General features: G+C 41.5%; 1 protein-coding gene across 1 annotated transcript in view; it reads left to right on the plus strand.

The window, feature by feature from the left end:
* The first annotated feature begins 4,645 nt into the window (after positions 1-4,645).
* The window catches only part of LOC108802350 (piezo-type mechanosensitive ion channel component 2-like), a 68,587-nt gene continuing 45,754 nt past the window's right edge, over positions 4,646-27,478 (plus strand). The window contains 17 exon segments of the mRNA XM_018574218.1: positions 4,646-4,664; positions 7,319-7,417; positions 8,960-9,002; positions 10,081-10,243; positions 11,564-11,771; positions 12,435-12,648; positions 12,735-12,897; positions 15,026-15,115; positions 15,368-15,491; positions 16,947-17,059; positions 19,573-19,836; positions 19,935-20,040; positions 21,328-21,509; positions 24,358-24,506; positions 25,704-25,877; positions 25,984-26,025; positions 26,936-26,968. Of these exon segments, the coding sequence (XP_018429720.1) occupies positions 4,646-4,664; positions 7,319-7,417; positions 8,960-9,002; positions 10,081-10,243; positions 11,564-11,771; positions 12,435-12,648; positions 12,735-12,897; positions 15,026-15,115; positions 15,368-15,491; positions 16,947-17,059; positions 19,573-19,836; positions 19,935-20,040; positions 21,328-21,509; positions 24,358-24,506; positions 25,704-25,877; positions 25,984-26,025; positions 26,936-26,968 (2,186 nt within the window).

Consider the following 27,478-nt stretch of genomic DNA (forward strand, 5'->3'; position numbering starts at 1 on the left):
CATCATTGTTGCACTTAGCAAAATGTTATCTTTAAAGTAGTGAAACTATGTAGAGGCCGGATTTTAAAAGTTTCCAGGTAGATGTTTCATTGTACTTGCCGTAAGTTGTTTCTGAACTGCTTTTGCATGTACATGTTACTTGTATGAGGAAAGAAAAAAATAAACAATTCAAAAGCAGACAGATGCCAATGCAAACAAACCCTGAGATCAAAAAGGGCTCCGAGCACGGATAAAATCAGAGGGCCCCTTGCCCTTGCCTTTGCTGTAACGGGTATGTGTAGCATGTTTATGAAGAGAATAGCAAAAAGGTAAAAAGAAAAAAAAAAAGTCATACAAATTATGCTCAGTGATTTAGTGATTTTTATGAATGAAGACTTTGCCTAGGATTTAGGCTTTTAAGCATTAAATGTAATCGTTTCTTATATATGAAAGACAGAAATAAAAACCTGGCAAAGGTTCTAATTCTTCCCCACTCTAGCAAGACTTCTACTTTTTTTTTTATTCAGAGGACGTGTAGTTTTCTTCAATAATGAGTATGTCGCAACTAACGCTTGGAGGTGTTCCTTCACACATGTGCATCTTAATTATTCTCTCCATGCTTTATTATTTAAAGGTTATTTAAAAGCATTTTGAGGTCAGGGCGAGCATTGCCAGAATTCCGAGTACCTCCTCTCCCTTAAGGCTGCAGCTAAGCCTAGTCTTCCATTTTCTTTGCAGACGGGCGGAAGAGTGCCTGGATTCCGTGTGTCCTTTTTGTGCTTTAAAAAGCTGCAACAATATCCCAGGTAAAGATATCATGCATGATTATGTTTGGAAAGTGTTTATCATTTCTCTGGTGCTGATGGAGGAGGAGAATATTCACTGGGTTGTCTGTAGCAACCAGATTCCTAATGATCTTATCTGGCGAAAATGTGAAAGGAATCGTTTGAATGCCGTTGGTTGGACGAGGCACAATTCTCCCACGGAGCCCTTGCTGGAGAGTTCCGTCCAGGCCTGGTAGGATCCTAGTGATAGGCTGAGCCTGGCTTTTCAGCTAAGCCACCTGTGTCACTGGCCTAGGGGAGTTTTCAGTATATTTCTGATATTAAATCCTTTAGAGCAAGGGTAGGCAGACCCTCCAGCTGCGGTGCAACTACAAATCCCATTAGGCTTTGCAAGACTCTTGACAGCCACAAGTATGGCTCTCAGAGGCAGATGCCTAATGGGGTTTGTAGTTTCACCACAGCTGAAGGGTCAGAGTTTGCCTACCTCTGCCTTAAAGGAATCGCACTATGCATACTGATTACATCATCTCGGATTAAATCACCCTGCGATGTATTCGATCTTCATATTCCAGGAATGTCCCATTGGGGATTCAGGGCTAAAGTGATGCCCACAACAGAGAAATCTGTGTCTCTTTGATGCCAACTTCAGTTTCTAACCTCCTGGTCTTTAAATTGTTCAGTGGAAATAAACGTATGCAAACTGTTATACCTTCCAAAGGGGTTTCAATTTTGTTCAGCCAGTCTTGTGATCCATGAACCCCTGCCATAGTCAGTTGCTTGGCATTTTTGTAAAATACAATGCATATAACGCAGTGTAATGCTGACCGTCCATTTGAAAATGAGCAACAATATAGTTGATCATTTTAAACAATCCTTAGCTGGAAAACAATTGTTCCAGACATTGAAGAAAAGATTGACTGACCAGATTTGACTGAATTTTCCATAAGGAGTGATCAGTCCTTCTCGATAAAAGTGGTTGGTGACCAAAATGACAATTTGCTGTAGTTAAATCCTGAATGATCTCATTCTTAAAGTTTTATCTCCAGCATTGCCAGCTCCTGTTGATGGTCTGATGTGATCTAAAAACCTGTCCTGTACTGTAGCAGTTGCCATGACTTTTTAAAGTGAAAGGTTTTTTTTTTGGTGGGGGGGGGGGGACGTGCAGCCGATCCCATTGCGGCCGGAAATCTGAAATCGGTAATTTCTCTCGCCCTTGCTGGGCACTGCCGTTTCCCCCGACACAGAACAGCATCCTGCAAGGAGGAAACAGTCAGGAAGCAGGGCGGAGAGCACTGTGATTGGCGTGTCACTGGAGGCCAAGCTCTCCACCTGCACCACCCTGCTTGGCTTACTGTGACAGATCACGATGGAGGGTGGTGTGGGGGGCAGCTGAGAGCGGCAATGTCACAGGAGATTGAGCTCTCCTCCCGCACTGCCCCACTTGGCCTCCTGTGACATATCAGGATGGGGTGTGGTGTGGGGGGGGGGGGGGGGGGGGGGTTGAGTGTAGTGAAAGGGGGAATTAAAGACTGATACACAGAGAGATCAGAACATAGGCAGTGTGCAGTGGGTTAATCTTTGCTGTAACTGCTGGTCTTTCACATTCCTCCCTCTAGTGGTCAAAATTAATGTTGCATTACTTTTATACCTGATTCTGCTTGGATTTTATATGATCACTTGATGTTTGAAGAGTCTCCAATCGCAAAACAATAATATTTCAGATCTATTACTGAATAGATTTTAGAAAAGGAATACATTTTTTTTTGCTTTTTTCTTCTTAATTTATTATCTTATGTATTTATTACGTTTTTAAAATTGATATTTATTTTGTTTTAGGCCCGGTTCACACCTGGGCGTTTTGTAGCGCGTTCCTGCGCTCTGCAAAACGCTCAAACACACGAAATCCCATTATTTCTTATGGGTATGGTTCACACCTGGGCGTATTACAGGCCGTATGAACGCGCTACAAAACGTCCTACGCCCAAAGAAGTACAGGAGCTTCTTTGGGGCGTTTTTGTTTCGTGTTTCCATTGGGATAAAGCCAAGTAGCCCTCGGAAACGCGCGGTTGTTTATACCGCAAATTGCGCAACAAACGCGCATATTTGATACGCCTAGGTGTGAACCCAGCCTAAATGTTTGCTTTCTTTTTATCTAGGGGACTTCATTAGTATTTGCAGGAATGGTATAGTAATCCAAGTGTGGCAGTTGCTGATTGGTAGCCTAGGCCATACTGAGACCAATATGTAATGGCAGGAATAAAAGGAAAACAAAGAGTTTATGAAAAGGGTCTTTATAGCAAGTATAGAACTGTGCAATGCTGCTTTAAATGTAAAATGATGCTAATGGATGTAATGACAACTACAAATGATGCCATGTTCAATTTCAGAATAATAGAAGATAAGTCACCAGCATTCAGTCATTTAAAATGCAAAAATTATATATATATATATATAAGAGAGATCCGAAAGAGAGAAAGAGAGAGAACATTTCACATTGGTTATAATGCCAACATTTTGACCCATGTAATGTAATGAATTGTTTATAAATAGACCCCTTTTATGTGTATCTGTTTTAGATATTCAAGTATGCATGTCATTACTGTAATGTTACTTAGGGCTAGCAGGCTTGCTTTGCCAAATCCTTTGAAAGTCTTTTGGGGAACACCTGGGAACCCCAGAGTCCCTGAAACTCTTTCATGCTTTGAAAATAAGGGAAAGAAAACAGAAAAAAAAATTGCATGTGCATCACATCTGTTTACTTGATGTGACCCCCATATTTTCCAAACGTATGGCAAGCCGAATAAAGTACTTCATACTTCCAGGTAAGCGGCAGCATGTGACAGCACTGGGCCAATCAGCACTATCACATGGGGACTTAATATCCTCATGTAAGCTCCAGCAACATATAGCAGGCACAGGATTTTCCTTTAGCTTCTGGTGGCTGAACAGAGTGATAGGGAAGAGACAGGATGGGAAATATATGCTGCTGGTGAGGGCTAAATCAGTGGAAACTTGTTGTTTTACCCTTGGTGGGAAAAGCAAAGGTTAACTTTAAGGGGACATTTTTATTTTACTTACAAAGGAGTAACACCAGGAAGCATGTAAAAAAATAAAATAATAATAATCTTTTAATTTTCAGTATTTGATTGGACTAGAACTTTAGAATATTTACCTGAAATCTTATAAAGCAAAAATATTATTACACTTGGGTGATGAGCCAGACTTGCCTGTGTGTGAGTACACTGTGTGTCTGTAACAGAGATGGCAGGTTAGGTGCGGCAGTGTGAATTGTCCAGAGAGAAGAGGGATATGAGGGCATAAAGATCAATAGATTCCTTCCCTCAGCTTGCAGGCACCTCCCCTCACTCTTCTAAGGACCTCTCAGTCCTCGCTCTTCTCTGGCCAGTAAGGATATCAAGGTGAGTCTCTTGCGATCCCTGCCTAATGGAAACCCTGTAACCTTTTACCAGTGACTCCTGGACACAAAACCTGATAAGAGATGTGACCCTTCCAGGTATTCAAGATGTCTGTCCTACTGTGACCTAACTACCCACCGGCCAAAGAATGGCAAATGAGCTGTTGTGTGGTCTTGTCTTTCGATTCTTCCTCCCAGTCTGCCTACTAGCGGGTATGTAACAAAATCTGCTTCCTGTCTGTTCCCTTATCTATCTTTTTCATATCTGTCCTCTGTCATTTATTACCGTTTTAATATACATTGCACCAATGTATTGTGTAGCGCTTCAAAGAAAATTTCCACTGCCCACATCAGTTTATTGTCTAACATCCCTGGCACAGTTATACACTCTAGGGCAAATAACTCAGAAACCAAATAACCTTCTACTATGTTTTATTTAATTTTTTATAAATTCTTTAATTCCACTATGTTTTTGGTTTGTGGAGGTAAGAAATCAGAACAAAAGCCACAGAAACCTAAGGAGAACATATAAACTCTAGGCAGATCATAGCCCTGGTGGAAATTGTACACAGGACGCCACTGCTGCAAGAAAGTACTAAACACTCAAGCTCCTAGGTCCTTCTCATATTTGCCTGTATGTCCTTCTTTTTTATATCTAGTTTTTTTTCTCTTTGTAAACGTTATTAACAATATTACATAATAATACATAGACACTGACCAGATGTGTGTTCAGTGAGCGGATTTTAGGCACCCATGCTTTTATCAGACAAGCTTGCATGTCCAGCACAGGTTGGCAGTCCTCATCACATTGGAAGCAATAGTAATCAACTGGTGAGATCTAACCTGGCATAAAGACTTTTCCCTCCCTCCATTGATCTTTCTTATGTTCTGGAAAGTTTCTATTAATAATCGTGTTCAAAAACCCGTGGATGGGGAGAATATCATGTAATATGAGTGAGTACCCAAACATGAGCTATAGCATGCTTACTTAAAACAGGGCAGTTTACACTTCCATTGGACATTTTTTGTTTTTGGAATAAGTGGATTTGAATGGGATTCCTTCACTTGCCTTTGGGTGCTGTGAGCTTAGTGGCAGCACACCTCCTCCCTCCTGCTGGGCACCAGAAAATCGGGGGCGCAATGCTTGTCTGTTTTAGCAAATCGCCTGAATGTTTGAGGGTTGACAAAGGGTATGCTACTGTGTTTTGATCCAAAAGAAAGTAACGGGATCTCTGCCTTCTCTCTACTGCCTTTAGTGCTTGGAGGGGTGGCAGACTAGATGGGATGTCCTTTTTTGTGCCAAAGCTGCGGAACATGGGCTCTGACACCCACCTACACCCACAGTGATGAAGGAGGGTATTGAATGAGTTATGGTCTGTTTTGTTTTTTCCTAAAATACAATTTTCCAACAAATCGTCTTTTTGGCATGTATTTTGAACTGCTGTTATATTCTTTAGTGTATAAGACACTACACGTATTAATAGCTTCAGTAGCTATGTGGAAGTATATAAACTTTCAATAGCTTTCAGCAGCTTCCCCCGTGCATATACATTGCAGCTGAAACTAAAAACCTGGAACACTCTGTTATTACCAGAAACAATTTCCGTAGACACAGATTAACCCCCTTCATGTCTCTTCTTCTGGTTCATGTCTTGCAGCAATATGTATCCGTTTCAATGGATTTTCGGTCATCTATTTTATCTACCTGATGCTCATTCCTCATCTGTCAAAGCCATCTTACGCCACAATGAAAGGCAGGTGTCTGTAAATAGGGATTTATTAGAAGTAATGGCTTATTCGTTCTTGAATAGTTTAGTTTAAATGTATTATTGTGTTCATATTATACAGCTGTTGTCTGCAGGTGCTTTATTTGTGTTCTGTAAGGATGGATCAAAGTATTGTTTGCCTTTTTTATTTCACTCCCTTCTTACCTGTTAGACTGTGAGCTCTTTTAACGTCTCTGTCCTTCATTTATAAGACTGTAAGTTGTTACAGCTCCTGTACTGCTATTTGCTCATACAATAAAAGATTATAGGGCTTACTGTATTCGTATTGCTCCCTTGTAGTCTGATAAATAGTAAGTTGTTCCACCTTCCATGTTTCTCCCTTATGCTATAAATAATATAAGGCTTTTCCACCCTCTCTGTTATTCCCTACAGCCTAGTAGACTGGGAGCCCTCATATTTGTTTTCACTTCTATACTTGGCGGAAACTGTAGGCCCACTTACCTTCTGTATTGCACTAACATATCCTTTTAGAGTGTACATTTTTGTCACTTTGTGTTGCTCCTTTATGCTCTAATAGATTGGATGCTCTCCCACTTTGTGTCAGTCCTTCTATATTGTTCCCTGATTACAAAGTTAATTGTAAGCTCCTCTGCCCTCTATATTTGTTGATTGTAATGTCTTACAACCTTCAGTATTGCACCATAATAGATTGTAAGCTCTTCTACTGTCTATATTATTCCCATATAGCCTGCATGCTTTTCCACCTTCTGTATTGCACTCTAATAAATTATGAGCAATTCTATGCAGGACTCTGTGTATTACATGTCACATTCTGTAATGATTGCATGCATACAACTTTGTTTTACAGTTCTAAATAATTTAAATATAATTAGATGGTAGTTTTATAGAGTATTTTTTGAGAAAACACATTAAAGCTGTTGTAGAACTTACCTGACAGTAATGTTTGGTACTTTTAAAACTTCTCTCTTATGCCATATTTCACTTATTGTATTATATCCAGAAGGATGTGATTAGCATTCTCTGGTTACAGTAAACCTGCAGTCTGCATAAAATAGCAGAAGTATTTGCATAGGATTTTTAGGGGACTCGCGGGGCGGCAGGCAGCTTGGAACATGGTTGGAGCAGAGCCTATATGGTACATGCTATACAATACTTACTAAAGCTAGTATGTACAAAGTGCAGGTTTAAAGTGTTTTTTATAGCCCAAACTTTCCCTTTTAGTTTGGATTAATTGGAGAAGAAATAGAACTCCTTTCAAATGTTTATTGCTGTCTGTATTCCAACTAGGAAGTTTTACCCTTTGTATTTGTCCTTCAGACCATTTGTCACTGAGACAATACTGAATGTTCGGTGTGATGATATTGTATCTGATGATTTTGTTTCTTTCTTAGGGCACACTGGACGATTTTTAAAGACTACATACTATACCAGCTTCCTTCTTCTCATCATACAGTCCTCTTTCCAAATTGCATTCAACTATGTACCCAAAGGTAACAGACCTGCGTGGAAGTGGGGAGGCAGGGGTTGTGTTGTAAACATGTTAAAGAGAACCACTTACTGTATGTTTGGATATAGACAAAATTATGAACATTCACTCTTAAACTATTATATATGCACAGGGTTACACATAATGTATGTTTTTCCAGTTATTCAGATTTGTTTTTTTTTTTCTGAGCTTGATACCTTAGCCTAAGTCTCCTTTCACACCATTGCGTAAAGGGAATGCAGGTTCGTGGGCATTTTTTCCTCACATTTGCCACCCCGCCCCATTGATTTCAGTGGGTGCCACATGCGTGCAAAAAGTTGCTCATGCAGCAAAATCTGCTACAGGCATCCCACATTTTTTTTTCTTGTGTGTTTTTAACATGTACAAACCGTGGGACAACAACGCTTTTGATGGGCCGCGTTTGGGGTTCCATTAACATGTAATGGCAACACAAGCACTTTGCATGTTTTTGACACTTTCCATGAATGAGTTATATACTCCTGAGAGTAGATAGCAATGTAAAATTATAGATTCCTGTAGTTGGTTTATTTGAAACGATTATGCATTTTTTGGAGCTTGTATCCAAGACCAGTTCCCTCTAAAGGCAGGAGCTGTTTAAGACCAAACCACTGACTATCTGGCTTGGCCTAAACATTAGAAGTAAACCTGAAGCTGCTGACATGTAAATGTTATAGAGGACAGCAGAGGTGTAAAAAAAGATTTGCTTTGGGTAGGGTTGAGATCTGATCCAATGGCTTTATAAGTCAGCAATCGAGAACAAGTATGCTACAAGTGAAATGTGATCTCCAGACCTACATACTTGTGCCAAATCAGTGTCTCTGCAAGTAGTGAATCCAGAGGCACCTTGCATTTTCAGAGGTCAATAGATGCACCCGTCTCCTTTTAAAACTGAACATTTTATATTGAGAGAGAATGGTCATCTTATCTATTATCCACTAAAAAAAATTGTATAGAATGTGTAGTAAATTGTCTTGATCTATTAGAGTGCAGCTGTTTTGTATAGTCAAGCTTAAAGCAGAAAAGTTCTGATTGGATACTATGAAGTAGTGCACACATCACATTGCTCCTTGCCCACATGTATTCAATTATCAGCAGTAGAAACTAAGTGCAGTAACCTCTAGCAACAAATTAGTCCTCTTTTACTAATCCGATATTTGTGAACTAAAATATAGTTGAAGACAAAGTGTTATCCTTGTCTTGTTGAATAAGACCGATAGTATGGCCAAACGCACACAATCTCCCAGCACCCAGCCCTGCTAGACACCCTGCTAAAACCCATATCTCACATCCTAATAAGAGGTTTCAGTTGCATGCATTTGTAAATATTGTGGAAGCCACAATCCATGCCAAGGGACACATTTTTATGCATCTCAGATTGTTGTGGTTTTTTTAAATACCCTTATGGAGCAAAACATTGATATGATGGAAATCTATATGGACATTGAAAAAATGCTTTTCACTAGAAAAGTCTGTGTGTGGTCAAAGATCTTTTCAAGAGCTCTTAATAATGATCTGCTCTTTCCAGATTACCTCTGGGAGGACATACTGGAACACTTTGGAATTGTAAGGTGAGACAAAGATGTATTAAGACATAGTTAGTGTATTAACCATTTTTCTGAATATTGCATGTGAATGATCTTACCGCTCTTCATTACACAAAGGTGTCTGTACTAATATTTCATCCAGCAGATATTTCACTATGTTTACATTTATATGTCATATATTAAAGTGGTTCTCTAGTTGATCCGGAAATTACTCAGTCACCTCTGGTCTCCCAGAGAAGCAATATATTTACAGAGGGAGAGTTAAGGTTTAGAGGGTATGTCAAGGCAAAATATATAGAAACAACATATACAATATATCTCTGTGCACATTTACATGTTTTATATATTTAAAGGCCCTGAAAGTACAGAAAAATACCGGTTGATCATTCGGAAATGCATTCAGCTCTTACTATCCCGTTGTGGTCTGACAACACACAGGATTATATAGACTGAAATGGTGTCAGCCCTTTCTAGATATCTTTTTCAAAACTACTGAATCTCTCCCCCTCTCATTGCTACAACATAGGAATTAATTGTTCTGTATAATAAAATAAGAACTGGGAGAGCTAATGAGGTTCCTTCATATACCACAGTAACTGTGAATAGGATACTGCTCAGCTCTGAATCTCTTGATAAGTTCATCAAGTATTTTATGCACTCATTGAAGAAATATAAAGAAAATGCTTTGTGGTAAATTTAGGTGAAAGCACTGTATGTTTCTTATTGCTATCTGTGTCCTTACTGGAAAATGTTCCCACACTCTGTCTGCTAGATGGGTGTCACTGGGACAGGTGGTGAAAGGAAATTTTGAGGGATATGGAGGATGCCATTGCTGACTTCCTTCTAAGAATATTAGTTGCCTGGCTTGCTTGATGGCCTGGAATAAGCATGCAGATGAAAACCAGAACTCCTGTTATGCGTGCTTGTTTTAGGTCAGTGCCACAAAATATTAAAGTCATTGGATCAGTATTGGACAGCCTGGCAACTAACAATTTGAAAAGGAGTGGTCAGTAATACCATCCTCCTAGATATTATGCAATGCAGCAATTGCTCTTCATCATAATAATAATTAGGATGTCGCTTATTTCTTCCTGTTTTCCAGACTCGCCAATGTTGACCCTTGGAACATTGTCCGCCTTCTTTCCTCAGACATTGGGATGTTTTTCTCTGGGTATTTCATCCGAAGCACCTGTAAGAAGCTGGTACGATCGAGAGCTCCTAAACTTAGCGTCCGTGTCAGCAGTGAGGAAGAGGAGGAGGACGAGGTAAGGCAACTTTAGTACATAACCCTAGCAGTACTAACTAGAATACATGTCCTTAAATGAATCCCATGAACAATGTGACCTACTACAATACTACACATTTTCTATCCATGTGGGCTGGCGAAGATTTGGCCACACATGTAGCTGTTCAGAAACCATGCCATGCTTTTGCACCAGCGATGGAGAACACTACACAGACTTATTTGGTTAAATTCAAAGTGACGGCTGTGCTTTGGCCATGGAGAGCAAATCCAACAGTTGCTTTAGTCATGTCCCATTGATGTGGTGACTTGTTCAGGTTAAGCTAGAGCATCTACGCAGCAGCAAACTGCCAGACAATGCTAAAAAACGATGGGACTCATGCTCTGCATGCTGTGGAAGATCACAAAGCAATACCTTCAATATTAATTCACTACTGTTTCTTCCTGACCTCTCCCTCATTATTGTCATGAGCCTCATCTACATTCCCAGTATCCTCATAATCCTAATATAGGGCATTTATAGACAGCAGAACAGCTTGTGGTAATTCTCCGGGTCGTTTCACCTAAAGTCTCGCGTTGTATTATTTTTACAGCTCAGTCAACTAACTCCCAGTGTTTGTTGCTTGTTATGCCATGCATGCAACCTGTGTGCAGTTGAAATAGAGTTACAGAGTTCTTATTTAAGCAGAAAAGAACAGGCATCCCATATAGTCTCATCTTGTGAAAGAAACCTACTGCAGAATTATTATGTGTCTGCAGTTGTGTAATAAAAATTGGATATAATGTATAACCATGGACTTGGGAGTACTCAACAATTGAAGGTTAGCAAATGGTGGTTTGTCTTCAATGAGTGTGTGCTAATTGCTATAGGGAAAAACAGTTTGCAGTTGCTTACTGGCCTGGTGTAAAATGGAGACACAGTGGAATGGAGACACTGTAGTTTGTAGATGTTTGTCAGTTGTCATGAGAAGAGTCACTGCCCTTTTAGAAGCTACCTCACATGAGTTGAAGACTACTACATGTATTAGCATGGATGCTGAAAGCCATTAGTGGTCCCATCTGAAAAGTGGTGCACATGTACACTACAGTGAAACACAGGCTGGAAAGCAGTAGGGACGTTCTACTCCACCATGTGGACTTTATGGTATATTCTCATACCTAAAGTGACAAAGGTTCAGTTATATTCATGCATTGACACACTCCTATTTCCCTGTGACCTTACTGCTAGTAGATTGTGAGAAAAGATTAAAAAGAAACAAGGGAAAGACGAGAATTCCCCATAGGAACGTCGACTTCCCAGATGTTCAGTCTAGGTTTTAAATATTTTTTTTCTTTCCAACAGGAGTCTGAAACAGAGAGTGAGACAGAGGAGAGTGGGAATGAGACAGATTTCTCCACAGATGATGAAACCCTTGAAAAGGATGCCAATGACACTCGGGCAAAGTTGATTGAGAAGATCACATCCTTAGTTGCTGCAATGAAGCTGTTGTTTGAAGCCCTCTTTACTACTGCTGGGAAGGTGGTGGTCACCATTCTCCTGGGCTTGTCTGGTAGGTATATGAAACTTCTTTTGAGGGTGTACTTCATGATTTTGATCAAATTCCATTGTGAATAATCTATATTATGTTGCCTGGAACTTACTAAAACAATATGTTGTCAATGGCAGATTTAATTTTGCTTTTACAGGCCCAAATATCTATTGAACATCATTTATTTTTTTACCAACAGTTGGTCTAAATAATGTTGAAAGCCTTTAAGTTTAATGCAGTTTGTTCTCGGTCGTTCTGATTCCTATGAAGAAAACTGTTGCTAGATACCTACTCTGTGGGACGACCTGTCCCTTTAGAATGGAGCATGAGTAGGGTTGTCACTTGGCCAGCAAAAATGGTTTAGTAGAAAAGAGATCATAAAGGCACCCTTAGGCAAGCAATTTCCTAAGCACCAGTATAACATTATCTCCCATTGTCAGTGTCATAGCACATGTTGGTGATTTGCAAGTCATCCACTCAAACTGCTTAAAGAAACCCTGTCACTGCCTGCTATGCCGCAAAGTAAACACAGGCAGGAAATCTGTATTAGGCATTTTTTTTTAGAAACCGTGTCTGCTGCAGTAATTTGACCACTTTCGTATAAATATCAGGGTGACAATCCTATTGTAGAACCTGTGCTGTTTACTTGTAAATGCTGTAATTGTTTTGCTTTATGTTTTTCAGGCATCATTCTGCCTTCTGTGACCTCTGCCCTGTATTTCTCTATCTTCATGTTTTTATGTTCATGGTGGGCTTGTAACCGCAGTATTAGCCTGGTGGTCTTTAGCAGCCTTTGTGTCATGTCAGCCATCTTCAGTGCTGGTCACTTGACAGCGGTTTACCTCTATCAGCTCCCGTACTTTCAAGAAGTTATCCCACCTCAGGATTTGTTTGCTAGGTGAGGACCCGAATGTTTGGTTTTGAAGATCTTTTTTGACTGTCTATTTATCAGCAGCTCATTTGTTGTCCATTTTGCCATGTTAGGCTTTTCGGAATGACGGCCATTATCAGAACTAATCAGACAGAATCATGGGTCATCCATCTTCATCAAGGACTGCACTGGGCCATCTTCACAAACCCATTTATGCTACTTATTTTGTACTATACATTGGTCATGTTACTGCAGCAGTGGGCCCATCTTCCAGTGGTATGTTATGGGAGATTTTGATTGTGGCAAGTTGCCAACTTATTAGTAGTAGTTTTCTACAATAGTTTATGGAGAAGGGTTTTATTCTCACTCACTCACTCTATAGTATTTCCTTACGCCCCTTCCCTGGCAGCTACATAAAAAGTTATGTAGGGAGGTGTGGGAAAGGGCAGAGGAGCTGGGCCAATGCAGAGAGTAATCATTTGTCTCTGAGAAGAAGAAAGGATTATGATATGCGAGGAAGTACGGCTCTTTGCTAGGGAACTGACAAGTCAATTTTTCTAGCAAATTCAAAGGCACATTGCAAGTGAAAAAAAAAATGATTTATGGAAAAGAGAAGCACTTCAAGTAAGCATTTAATAAACCTTCTTTTTTTTTGTGCTTTTACCTACAATTTTGTAAGCTTTTGCACTGGGTATTATGGGTTACTGATGGAGTCAGATGTAAGCTATATGATTGAGTTTACTGGGAAGGGGGGAGGGCACTGACAAAGGTTAATTGGCATACACAAGAGAAATCCTGCAGTAGATAAAAGTTTACTCTGGGCAGCTAAAAAAAACACACCAAGTATTACAGTTATGTTTTCTTGAACAAAAACAATACAATATATTTTTAAATGCAGATAACGAAAGTACTAGAATGTGACTAATATAAGCATCTTGTAATCCCAGTGTAACTCAGACTGGGAGAGGGAGGGGTAGCTCTAGGAGCCAATTAGGTGTGCTCAATGCACACAGGATCATAAGAAACACTAGAAAAAGAGAAGAAAGCTGAATAATGGGCTCATCCGTCTGCTGCTTCTCCTTCATTGTCCAGTCACAGGCAGGGTGCAAGTAGGTGACCTCTATGTAATTATTTCCTGCTACAGACAAGAGTCAGACGACCGGTCGTGCTGTCTGCCAAGGTGGTGTAAATCTCAGAACTGAAAATCTTTTTAACAAGTAAAACGGCTCCCATATATGTTTCAACTGTGTAGTTTGGTTATGGTTTGCCTGTACTTCAGCTTTATAGTGGATCTTTACCCCCTTTGGCTAAAAATCACATCAGCGTGCAACTCTACATGATGATATGAAATAATCTTGCAATAAACAAACATATTTGTATTTTACTTAAATTTTCTTGTTTTCTACTTCCTGGGTCTTTTTGGCAAAAGTGATGTAACGTGCCCAAGTATTGCATCCTGGGAAGATTACATCTATAATCTCAGATCTCAGGGAAAGGCATTTTCCTCTCCTGAGATGATTTGCATGGTCACATGTCCTAGTAACATGTGCCAGAGTTCTGGAAAGTAAAGGGAGATTAATCCATCTGCCCTTAGTAAAAAAAAAATGGCCACTGTCAGAAGAAACGCAAAGGTATGCAAAGAATAAAAAGCTGGCAATTAACTAAAGTATGTGTTTGTAGATTGTCATTACTAAATATTTCTAAAGGTGCATTTGTTGTTATTTTAAAGTTATGGGTAAAGTTCCTCTTTAAGTTGCCGGCCACTAATAGAGTCTGTTATTTATACTCATGGAGGGGGAAGTTCAGGCATGTCCTATTTTACAGAAACAATAGTAGTCTGCTACCCAGATAGCAAGCATAACTTGCCACAAACTTGTGGCAGGGTTAAATTGTAATTCTTTCTAACTTGCTGCACACATTCCTGGCAAGTTGTAGACTTGCACAACACTTGCAGCACAAGTTCTAGTTGACACTTTTTGAATTTGTAGCAAATTTGCTTGGCAAGTCTACAGCAAGAGTCCTGGGGGTCTTGGCAAGAGCTCTGCAAGTGTACAGTACTTTTGTAAAACATGTTGATCTGGAGACTTGCAATGCAGACTTGCTGTAATTGTGCCACACAATTGTGAAGCTTGGCAAGTCTGCAATAGTTTAGCAAGTCATTTTATAACTTGCAGCTCAATTGCTTGCTATCTGGGTAAAGGTTTCTAACAATCAGCCAATCCCTTGAAATTGGCTGAATGTGTTTTTCGAGGTCTGTTGCTACCAGTAGCCAAGACCATTGACCAGATTGGGCAGCGATCATCTGATGTTTATGGTTAGCTTTAGTTCTAAAGAACAGATAGGAAGAGAAGATCACATGCAGCACACACAGTCCAGTTTAATTTAATCCACTTGTTTTTCTCAGGAGGATCCTGCTATCAAGAAAGAAAAGCCCACTAGCGACCAACAGCACATGGATGGAATGTTGTGGACCACCAATGCTGAGCTGATTCAAGTGAGTGCTTCTGTCTGCTTGTGTCATGGTTGTGTAGACTATATACAGTATATATCTTGCAGGGATGGTGGTCGTCATTTTATGAATGGTGGTTTAACTAAGACAAAAAATTGGCTTTTTAACAAACCAAGAACCTAGATGCAAGAGGTAGCAACTTACAGCCAACCAGTAGACCATCATGTTTACTGTTCTAACTGCTTTAAGCTTGTGAATGGTGATTGGTTGCTGACTTATATTTTTCCCCAACTACAGCCTGGTTATCTGATGCCTAATGGGTGGCAAGAATTACCTCTGTTAAAATGTGAATTACAGCAAGCACACACAGACTTCTCAGTACCCATATACATTGAAGAGGTAGAGGACCCTGATGAATCAGGTCAGTATGAGATCTTTACTAGCCTTTGAAGTACCCCCAAATATTAAATGTGATTGCTGAAAATGTCGAAAGAGGCACCAGTTCAAGTATAGTAATTTGCATCAGCAAGGTGCTCTACCATCCTGAATGGGATGTTCTTTAAGACTGACTTTCCACTGCTGAGACAAATAAAAGGGCCACCAAGGCTGACTGTATTCTGAAAAAGCTATCTGCATGGCTTAATGGTTTCTTCAGTAATTTCTAAGACACTAATCCAGAACAAATGATCAGGAAACTCAAAGGACAGTCAGACAGCCTAATCTGCCTATTTGTGGCAGCTCATTGATGTAGTACTGAGGCCACTGGATCTACATTAACAGCCTGGTAGCTAGTATTTCCAGAATGGCAGGTCAGCAGTGACACACTTCATACTTCAGCTGTACAGGTTTCTTTAGGATAGTTACTCTCAGTTCTATTTATGTTATAGAAGACAATTGATAACCTAGTATATAATAAAAAATTATACTGATATGCAACCATAATGGGAATACCATTCTTGCACAGACAAAGTAGCATATGGTCTGTACAGGGAAAAGTCCTTTAAAACAGACAGACTTTTAGGTGTTTTCTATTTGCATGTGGGCAATAAAGTGGAGTAAAAAAGAGAGGGACCTAGTCTCCAATTTCCTATAGCCAGGGCTTATTCTCATAAGATTTTTTTTTTTTTTTTTCTGCCCCTCCCTCCCTCCCTCAAGCACAAAGAGAGACTTTTTTTCCCTCAGGAGGCACAGGAGTTCTTAAACCTTTTAGGCCTCATTCACACGAGAAAAAGGCGGCACGTACAGCTCTGTGCTGTGTGCACGACCGTATCAGGCAGCTCCCGGGAAGGACAGGTGCCGCGTGTGATTAGAACACAGCCCTTGTCCTTCTCTATAGGAGGACGCGGCCCTACGCTCACCTGCCTTGCATGTCCGTGCGAGTGTCCGTACTCGTACGCTGACAGGATGGATTTGGTCTGCGTCCGAGCCGTGACACCCGCACCCGTACGGACCTGCACTTGGGGTGAGCGTAGAGCGGCGTATGGCTGCGTAGTCCCATAGAGAAGGACAGGGGCTGTGCACTAATCACACGCAGCACCTGTCCTTCCTGGGAGCTGTCCGATACAGCCGTGCACGCAGCACGAAGCTTTACGTGCCGGCCTTTTCTAGTGTGAATGAGGCATTCGGGTTAACTGCAGCCCAGAAAAGGATTTGAAACTGCAGGCAAGCCCAGGATAATCCCCTACCAGCATGCCTTAGATTTTTGCTAGTGTCTTCGTAGTAGGGGCGTTTTGTTGTCGAGAGAGACTCTTCTCTTTTGTTGAGACTGCTGGAACTCGTGTATATATTTATTTATTATGCATATACCATGTGTGATATATTACACTTTTTTTTTATTTTTAATTATTTAGAAATGTATTATTATTTTATTGTTTAGAAAACGTAGAAACAGAAGGGACTGATACACCAGAGAAAAAGCCTGGCGGGATTGCTGTGCTGGGTCAGTTTATCATGCGGCAGAGCTATGTCAGTGCACTGATTGCAATGATGGTAAGATGTTGTGATATATTTTGTATACGGAAAATATGATTTTAATGGATATGAGAAGAATGTTGAGTAGCTTCCTACGTAATACTCTGCAGTTGTTCACGGTAGCCTGGGTTCGACAAAGACTAGAAAAACTATATGTACTGTATAAAAAAATATACAATATGCAAGCGACAATCAATGGGCATTGATGAAACGGTGTGTACTTGGATAGAGAACTGGCTGCAGGAATGTGTCCAGAGAGTATCTATATGGCTCATTTTCTAATGGTCTAAGGTTGGGAGTGGCATGCCCCAGGGTTCTTTGGTAGGCCCGATTCTCTTTAACCTATTTATTATTGATATTGGGGGAGGTGTTAAAAGCCATATTTCGGTCTTTGCTGATGATACGAAAGTTTGCAGGGTCATAATTTGAGACTAGATGTAACAACATTAGAGGATGACCTAAATAAAATAGGGGCGTGGCAGATGAAGTTTAATGTTGAAAAATTTAAAGTAATACATTTTGGTGTTAAACATAGGCATACATCAGTGAATTCCCCTGTGGGGGTGGGTAGTTTGACTGGGGGTTAAGCCCATCCAAGGGTCCTCTGTCATATATACTTGCGGTTTTAAGTAATGATATGGTGTGTCTTTGAGTATTGCTCACCTTTTGCTGCCTTCTGTATGTCTTTTTACAATATATTGTCTGTGAAAATCTTTAACCACCTCCGGGCCGGCCGTAGTAAAAAAACGGCCGGCCCGAGCTCTCTAGATCTGACTATTTCTGCAAAAAAAAAAAGGCATGCAGACTACATGTTAGAGGGAATTCCACTGGGGAAATCAGAAGTGCAAACAAATGTGGAGGTCATTACTGACTGCAGACTTAGCAATAGTATGCAATGCCAGGCTGCAGCAAACAAAGCTAGCAGAGTACTATCATGCATAAAAAGGGTATGTACTCTACAGACAAAGCAATCATTTTGCCACTTTAATTTTGCCGGCCTCAACTAGAGTATGCAGTTCAATTTTGGTCTACGGTCCACAAAAAGGATGTCCTTTGAACTGGGGAGAGTCTAAAAAAGGGCAACAAAATTGATAAAGGGGCTGGAGGACCTAAGTTCTGAAGAGAGATTAAAAAATGTAAACTTGCACACACTGGAAATGAGGAGATTGAAAGGGGATTTGATTGTAATGTACAAACCGTTTATTACTGATTTTTACCATCACCATTAATCTTTTTCTGTAAATTCACTAAAGAAGACAAGAGGCCACCACCTACAATTGGAGGAAAAAAAGTTTAACCACAGAGGGCGTAGTGGATTTTTTTTTTCTCTTAGAGCAGTAAATTTGTGGAACTCTTCCACAAGCAGTGGTATCAGGGCAGAGTATTGAATCATTCAAGAACTGTTTAGATCAGAGGTGCCCATTCGGTGGATCGCGATCTACCAGTAGATCGCAAAGCAAACCCTGGTAGACCACGATCGGCTCACTGACCTGTGTCCTGTCATCCCGCGGTGATCATGCGGCTGAATTAGTCAGAAGCTGCAGACGGGAAGGGGCGGGGTTCTGGGTGCGGGTGATCGCACGGCGGGCAAGGGGCGTGACTGCAGTGCTATTGACTTCAATGCACTGCCACACCCCCTCCCGCCCCTAAATGCAGGGAGCTGGCTGGCTTGCGTTCCAGAGGCCAAGCACTCTGGAACACAGACTTTGTGGTGTGAACCAGCACAGAGAGAGAAAGGAGAGAGAGCGCGAGAGAGGCAGTAGTCCCAGTAGCAATTTTAATGTTCTTGTTTTCTAAATAAAGGTGTTTTTTCGCTGGTAGATCTCATTGAGCTCGTCATTTGAAAAGTAGATCTCCAGATGGAAAACTGTGGGCACCCCTGGTTTAGATACTTTCCCCAGAGAACAAAACATACAGGGGGACAGGTATTCTGGATGACTAGTACACACAGACACCCACACACACCACACACACTCTCTCACATAGGTTGAACTTGATAGACCTGTGTCTTTATTCAACCTATGTAACTATTGGAGGTCCACGATTCAGCAACAAGGATTCCTGAAGTAGATCATTAAAAATAGGTAAACTAACATAACACATCATGCCCATTAGGCATTTCTTTGTTGTAGCAGCCAGCTTTGGGGTTTACCTGCACTGAAATTTAAAAAGCAGGGCCCAGCATCTGCATTGATTTGTAACCATTTCGTTTGTATGTCCCCAATTTTGGGTCAAACTGTAATCTGCAATAGCTAATGTTGTCCCCAAAGCACAATTAAATCTCGAACTAGAAGACCTTTAGGCTTATAGAGGGTTGCAACGGATGTGATAAATATTATACCTAACATTGCATTGAAAAAACACATGCAGACACAAGTAACTAGGTATTGCTACTGCTAGAATTTTGTCTTTGCTTAGAAATTATTCTTTGAAAGTTTGCAAAACAGTTTGTTGCAATTAATTTATTTTAAAATGATTTTTATTCTGTTGTGCTTTGAATATTTACTTCTGTTTTTTGATTAATTTTCTAGATTTGGAGCATAACTCATAACAGCTGGTTAACATTTGTTCTATTATTATGGTCCTGTGTTATATGGATGATGAGGGACCGCCGCCGCTATGCCATGCTAAGTGCTCCTTTCTTGGCTTCCTATGCCAACATTCTGGTCATCCAAAACTTTTTTGTGGGTCTCAATATCTCCCAAGAAGAGCTGTTCCCTGGCATACCTACAGCTGTCCTCATTGACTTTGATCTGAAGCCATATTCAATGCCATGTGTGCACCTTGGTCTAAAGGTGAGGCGAGGAACTCTCCTTATCATAAGTATGACTTTTCTTGGTTTTGTCTAAGAGGTAAAATAGCATTGTGTTAGCAGTGAATCATTTTCTTTCAGATCTTCTATGCTCTGGTATTTTGGGTACTTTTGCGGCAGAACTTGAAAGAGCGGCAAATGGAAGGAGATCAAGAATCCCTAAAAGAGGTTTTAGTTGGAGAAAGTGGTAAGTACACAACAGATCCCTTTTAGAAGGAGATTATCAATGTAATTTTCAGTAGAATTTTATACACATATTAACCAGTTGACATCCGCGGTGTTAAACCCCCTTCCCATCCAGGCCATTTTTCAGTATTCAGCGCTGCGGTACTTTAACTGACATTTATTCCGTCATGCAGCGCTACATTCGAGGTTCAAAAACACAAAGGGTATGCAAAGTCTTGAAGTTTATTTTCTTTAGAAATCCGCCCAGCCTGAGTCTCCTACTAGCATGTTGCAGAAGAGAACCCTTGCTCTGTGGAAGCAGAGGTCTCTCTGCTGCAGCAGTCTAACCCCTTGCTGAGTCAGAGCTAAAGCTCTTCAATCAGCAGGGAGCATGAGTCTCCACCAGAAGCGCATGTGACAGGGTGAGAAAAAAAAACTGTAGTTTAAACAGTGACATGAAAACTGTAGTTTTAAAAATGAACTATTATGATAAAGATAACATTTTATACTTTACAGTGATACCCTTTAGCTACATATTCTTTTTCCTACTAAACTAAATTAAGATAAAGTCTGCTCCATACTGGTATTTTGCAACAACACCTTTTTGAGGACTACAATAGTGAGAACCCTGCACTTGACCTCCCAGATCTTTCCTTATGATGCCTTAATCATAAGAATGTCTGTCTCATTCTCCCCTAAAATATTTTCTATTCATCTGACATTATACAGAATGTTAATGTCTTAGTTGTAGGCAGAGGCGAGAATGCAGACCATATGGACTGGCAACAATAGTTCTTAAGATTTATATAAAATCATTCTGTGATATAGCCCACAAGTGTCCATTGATCGCTAAAATATCAATTTTCTGTAGAATCTACACAAAATGTAGACTTACTAAATGATTATTTGCTGCAATCTGTCTTGGCTGTGAAAACTAGAATGGAGGATGAGCTGTCTATATTGTCCTCCATTCAGCCTTTTCTTCAGAGCTGAAAGAGATATAGACCTTGATCTGCAGAGACACATAGTACTTTCCTCAGTCTCTGTAGGAGCATCAATTTTTGTGCTCCATATCCCTTTTGTGCCATTGGTCATTGATCTATATATGAATGTCATTTCACAAAGCTAACGCTCGAGTATAAGGATCCCTATTTTATTTTTTTAAAGTGACAATTTATTTCTGCTGTATCCATTGAGAGTTGGAAATGTACAGCCACATGGCTAAATAAAGATCCCTATCATTGTGCTACTTATGAATTTAACTTAACGTGACCTAATATGTACTTCTTTTTTTTTTATATACCTGCAGAGGTAGAAGAACCCCCAAATGCTTTCATGGAGATGGTGGGCTTGTTGGTGCGGGGTGTCCTGGGAAAGTACTGGATTTACTTCTGTGGTGTCATGTTTTTCGTCGTCAGTTTCAGCGGCAAGGTGGTGGTGTTCAAGATCCTTTACATTGTGCTGTTTCTCTTCTGTGTGGCCTTGTACAAAGTGAGTCAAGCAGTGCAGTAGATCTTGGGTGACCAGGGCACAAGGGGTTCCTAAGAGCAGAAACCATAGAAGTATCACCAAGAAATTACAGTCTGTAATTTTGTGTAGTTTTTTTTCTCCATTACTGCATGCACCTCACGGTTTCACTGGATTGTTTGATACCCCCATATCTACCAGACCTGTTGTTCACAAATCATACAGCCATTCCGAGAGTCATCTATGAGCATGGGTACCAACACTACCCTGTCCGCAAAAGGCAGATAGAGCTGACACATGTCCCTTGAGAGTACTGGAACTCAACTGCATGTCGAGTCCCCTCTGTAGAAAATCAAGGATATGCGTGACCCGAGAGGCTTCTGGGGAGAATCCCTGTTGGGATGCAAACTCTGCAAACTTAGTCCATACTCTATTGTAGGACTTGTTGGTGCTTGCCTTCCTGGCTTTAAGCAGTGTAGACACGACAGTGGCTGAACATCCCTGGTCCTCTAACCGCTGCCTCTCAACATCCAGGCCATCAGACAGAGGCGTTCGGGTGCCGGGTGGAAGAATGGGCCCTGCGTCAGCAGATCTCTGGACAGCGGCAGGGGAGATGGCCCGTTCACAGTCAGCTCCCTGAGAAGCGAGTACCAAGGGGGTACCTCCACATATGTCCGACCGAAATGGTGGACACCCACCCACTGGTCCTTCACATTGTCCACCCAAGCCTGCCGGAACCTGGCGAGTCTGGCTCCCACAAGGCAGATAGGGGCGGGCAAATTTTCAAAAGGACTTCGGGCCCTCAGGAGCTGAGGTCGAGGGGGTCCTCTTGGCTCTAGCTCCTGAGGTCTTCCATGGCCTGCGCTACTCCTTCCCAGGCTTGTAGGACCTTGTGTCCCTATTAAATCGCGGTGCTCGGCCTTTGAAGCGTGCATTCTTCTGGCAAAGAAGCTGCCGGTCCTGTGGGATGAAGCTGGACTTCCCTCCTGTGGCTTTAGAGATGGCCGTTTCCAACTTGTTCCCAATGAGGGACTGACCCTCGAAGGGGATCTTGCACCATCCCTGCTTGGAGGTCAGGTCCGCGACCCAGGGTCGTAGCCAAAGGGCTCGCCTACCCGTTACTGCTGATAGCATGATTCGAGCCATTGAGCGAACAAGGTCCACTGCTGCTTCTGAAACAAAGGCTGAGGAAAGTCTGATGTACCTGAGAGACTCCATAATCTCAGCTTTACCGAGATCGCGGGAGATCGCTGTCTCAGCTTCCGTCACCCAAACCTCAAGGGCCTTTGAGGTCGCTGCTAAGGCCATGGCTGGTTTACAGCCATTCCCGGCCGTGAGGTATACCTTTTTTAAAAACAGATCGATGCGCCTATCTAGGACATCACGGAAGGTTACCGCATCATCAAGGGGCTGTGTTACATGCCTCGCCAGCCTCATTAAGGCGGCATTAACTACTGGAGATTCATCCAAGTACTTAACTTCATCCTTCTTGAAGGGGTATAATTTCGCAAAACGGTTACGCATTCCGAGATTTGCACTCCACATGCTAAAGATGAGATCTTTAATCTCCTCGAAGAATGGAAAAGTACAGGGTTCTTTCTTAATGTGTTTGAAAAACTTCCGCTTGTGGTCAGGTTCCACCACATCATCTTCCCATAGAAGAGCGTGCCTCACAGCCTTTATAAATGAAGGCACTGATGTAAAGTCAAAGCCATCCGGCTCCTCTTCCTCATTGTCCGAGGACCGAAATTTTGAGTCGGACACCTGGACTCGCTACGGAGCCTCTCTATGGGAACTTCGCTCCACCTCCTGTCTTCCATGCGCCGAGGTGGATGCCTCCTGCAGATCTCCTGCCCGAATAGCAGCAGCAGACTCCTGCAGGGATTCCTGAAACACCTGTTTCATTAAGGCGATCACTTGCAGGCTATGGTTTTCCCCTATTCCTGGTGGCATCAGCAAAGCAGGACTCGCATGCCGTTTTGCCTGGAAGGGCTCTATTCTGGCATGTCCAGCACTGTTCCGGCTGGGGCGGACGACGTCTGGAGGAATCATGACTTCTGGAAGCTTGAGCACGATCCTGAGAGTGGGACCGTGCTTGACGAGGATGACGAGACACGAAACTTTCTCTAGAGGGTGATCTGCATCTAGAGGAGAGAGGATGTAACGCGTCTGCGTTCTGCCGCTGCACGAAGCCGCTCCCGGATACACAGACCTTTCGGGAGACGGCCTTGAAAACCAGCAGCAAGGCTCCCCCATTACCCCCATTTAGGACGACCAAGGGGACTGCTCCCAGTACTTCCAGGGACGTAGACAGGGCGGACAGCCAGGGCTTTACCCCAGCAAGGTAAGGCGACCATTCCCTACTCCTACAGACGGTAGAGGAAGAAAAAAAAGGAACGCTGGATGCTGCTGGAGGTGTCATTTTTATGAGAGTTAAGAGCCTATCAGAGTGGTGGGGAGGCAGAGCTCTCCCATTTGTGTGCTGATATGGAGCGGTCAGGGAAATATTTTTTTTGGTTAACAGTATCCATTTAAGGAAGGGGAAATCTCCTACAAGGTCTGCTGTTGATGGCAAACTAAGTCATAAGTGGGCCATTTATGTCTGAAAACAATGTGAAAACCACCGGTCTCCCCACTATGTTTTACCACGAGTTCCTTACTTCACCCATTACTGTCTCTTTCTTGAAGTTGTGTAGAAACCGTCTGAAATGTGTGAGTGGAGTTGGCTTTTATTTTAACCTGCTCTTTTGCTTCTTCCTTCGCTTGCCTTTTATAAGTGGACTAAAAAAATTTTACGATTTACCCCATATACTACTTGCACACACAAAGCAAGTTTCAGATTTTGCAGTTAATTTTCCACTTTCGTTTTTAGATTCACTATGAATGGTGGAGGAGAATCCTGAAGTATTTTTGGATTACTGTGGTTTCCTATTCAATGGTGGTCCTCATTGCAGTCTATGTCTATCAGTTCAAGACCATTTCTGGGTTTTTTCTCCAGATCTTGGGCATGTCGGAGGAAGGGTGAGGGAAAAACTTTACATTTTACTTGGCAATTAATATGCAGCTCTAAAAAGGGCAACAGTTTCCCAACATAAAGATAAATGATAAATAAGGCTATGTGGAGTGTAAATTTAGGAACTAGGAAAGGATGGAAATATTTGTAAGGAAGCAATTGGCACATTCTGTGAAATCCTGGACATGTTTTTGCAAAACTCTGCAGAAAGATACCTGCACCTAAACTAACGATATATCCCTAATGCAATTTTTGAGGACCCTCTAGGTGTAGGGACCACTCCCCTAGATCTAGATGCTGCTAGCTGAAGAAGTCTGTCTGCTGCTTGTCCACACCTGGTCTGTAAAAAGCTGGCTGGAGCAATAACTTTTGCCCAGGTATGAAATTCTCTACCTCTCTTTCCTTGGCGAGACTTCTGGTTCCTCCATTATGGTTGATGTCTATCCGTATGGTTGATGTACCAGCAGCCACAGCGAATGAGGTACCTCCCAGCCTATTCACGGAGTAAGTATTCAGAGACAGGACAAGTGTTGAGGTAATGCCAATGAATCTGAACCTGAAAAGTGCTCCGTGGCTACCTTGTTACCTGAATGGAGCCTAGAAATGATCTTACACAAAACCCGGTGCATGCAGATCAATTCCTGTAGCCCACAACCTCCAATGCAGCTGGGTCCAGATGCAGTACTCGAAAGCCAGGCTGAGGATGGCTGCGCTGGAAAGCTGCATTCAAAGAGAACAGCTCTAGCAGTCATGTAGAGAAGATTCTTCATTGAAAAAAAAAATGGTGCTGGCCAAAGTAGGTTAGTCTTTTACACAGTGGAGCCGAGGAAAAGACATCCATCCTCCTAGGACACTAGTAAAAAAAACTTGAACTTGCTGGCAGTTCGGGGGTATCTTGCACTAGCCCACAGTTTTGTATGTCCCTCAATGTACAAGAAAAGTTGCAACTTGCTGTCAGGTACATTTAGATTGCATCTAACATCAGTTTGAGAGGCTTCTCAGATCATTCCGAGTTCGTTGGCAGGTGCATTTTAGTTGCAGTTGACCTTCTGACCTGCAACTGACTTCCTACTAAGCTGCATTATGCTGATTTTAGGACCCGTGCCAATTAATAGCCCTTATTCTGTCATACAGTGAAGAAATAGAGGTTGTATTTAAAGTTTATAATCATTGACCCGTGTGCTTATATCCTTATAAACTTGTAGCCTGAAGGACATTGGCTTGGAGCAGTACAGCACCGTGGAGCTATTTGCTGGCATACTGCTGCCCTCCTCCTTCCTCCTGGCCTGCATCCTTCAGCTCTACTACTTCAATGAGGACTTCTTGAAGCTCACAGATCTCAATAACATCCCCATCAATGAAGGAGGCATTAATGATGGGTCAGTATGAAGAAAGTGCTCTAGGGTTGCCTGATCTATTAAGTTGCAACCTCAACTTTAAACTTTGATTTGTTTTATGTTTTTTTTTCTTTTCTTCTGTCAACAGTAAGAAGAAAATGGAGAACCGGGTACTTATTATTTCTAACATGTGAGTGTTAACATGTTTTTATATTTTGTGCTTTTGTTTGCACTGATTCAGGAGGTAGCATTAGAACCATCACCACCATCCTATAGGATCTCCACTGAAACTCTGTAGTCTGTAGAGAACTGGCTAGTAGTAGTCCTGGGGAATTTCACAGTAAAGTGGCACCCATAGCTGGACATAGGAAGCCAAGCAGCCCTGCCAAACCCAAAAATGTTTCCTTGGATTCCTGATTCTTTACTACATTGGGTTCATTTAATTGGCGGTTTGATGCCAGTGCCTGCTGGACCTCTATACAACACTATACATATCTAACAAAAACAGCAGTGCACTGTAAACAAAAAAACAACATATGTAGTTATGTAATTTATATCCCCAGCTTCTATGTCAACTATAATTTTGAAAATTGTCTACAACAATTCGGCTAGGGCCATGGAGTAAGGATTTGGGCTATGGCTGGAAGTTAGGGATAGAGTAGCATTGTAAATTCTCATTCCATCTGCGTGACCTATGACTTGAGGCTTTGCCTGATAAAGGGACCCTGTGTGGTTCCGAAACATTGCAATCTTTCTTCATGCTGCAAAAAAACATCAATAAAGAAGAGATTTAGATGCTAAAGCTGTGCAGACAATATATCTTTTATTATGACTGGTCATTCACCTTCCACCATTGAAAAGATGACACTATTTTGCTTTCCAATATCCTCACTGCACATGATTCTTGTTGAGGAATTTGAACCTCAACAGGCAGTCAAAATGTGAGATTTAATAGCTTCACTAGAGTTGTCCTTTTACTTTTCATGAAGACACAGGTAAAAATATTCTCCAGAAGGAACAGATTTAAACCAACTGTCTCTACTTTTTTTGAAAAGCTTAAAGAGTACAAAATAACAATTTGGTTATTTGTCCTTTTTCAGGATAAAGGAAAACCTTGGCAGTCTACAGAAGACGTAAGGAACAGAGGAATTCTGGCTTCTTGAAACGCTTGCAACACCTGAACCAAGTGCTTATTTTCCTGAGGATAATGTAGTTCCATGCTATGGTTTTATGCCTAAAGGCTGCCCTCTCCAAAAGCTGACATTTCAGATTTGGGTGGGCACCAGTGATTTTTTGTCTCTCGGAGACCCTCAAGTGTGAGATTTCATTATAAATAATCTGCTTTGCTGCACTACCGAGTCATAGCACTGATATTTTGCTTTGTATTGGCCTCGGCAGTTGGGTGTAGCGCATGAATGAAGTTTAAATTTTGGTTGGAATTAGTTATTTTTTATTAGGGATGCACCGATACTAGTATCTTTATCAGTGCCGATACCAAGTATTATTCTTTCTCATACTCTCCCAAATGCTCTGATACCTTCCCCAGTACCAGAACTTCCAGTCAGAGGGAAATTTCCTCTGACCGGCAGTGCTGTGAGGAAACATGGAGCCGCCTTCCCGGCCAATAAGGAAGCCGGCTCGAT

Source organism: Nanorana parkeri, unplaced genomic scaffold, assembly GCF_000935625.1.
Source record: "Nanorana parkeri isolate BGI_ZX_2015 unplaced genomic scaffold, ASM93562v1 scaffold50, whole genome shotgun sequence".
Classification (NCBI taxonomy): domain Eukaryota; kingdom Metazoa; phylum Chordata; class Amphibia; order Anura; family Dicroglossidae; genus Nanorana; species Nanorana parkeri.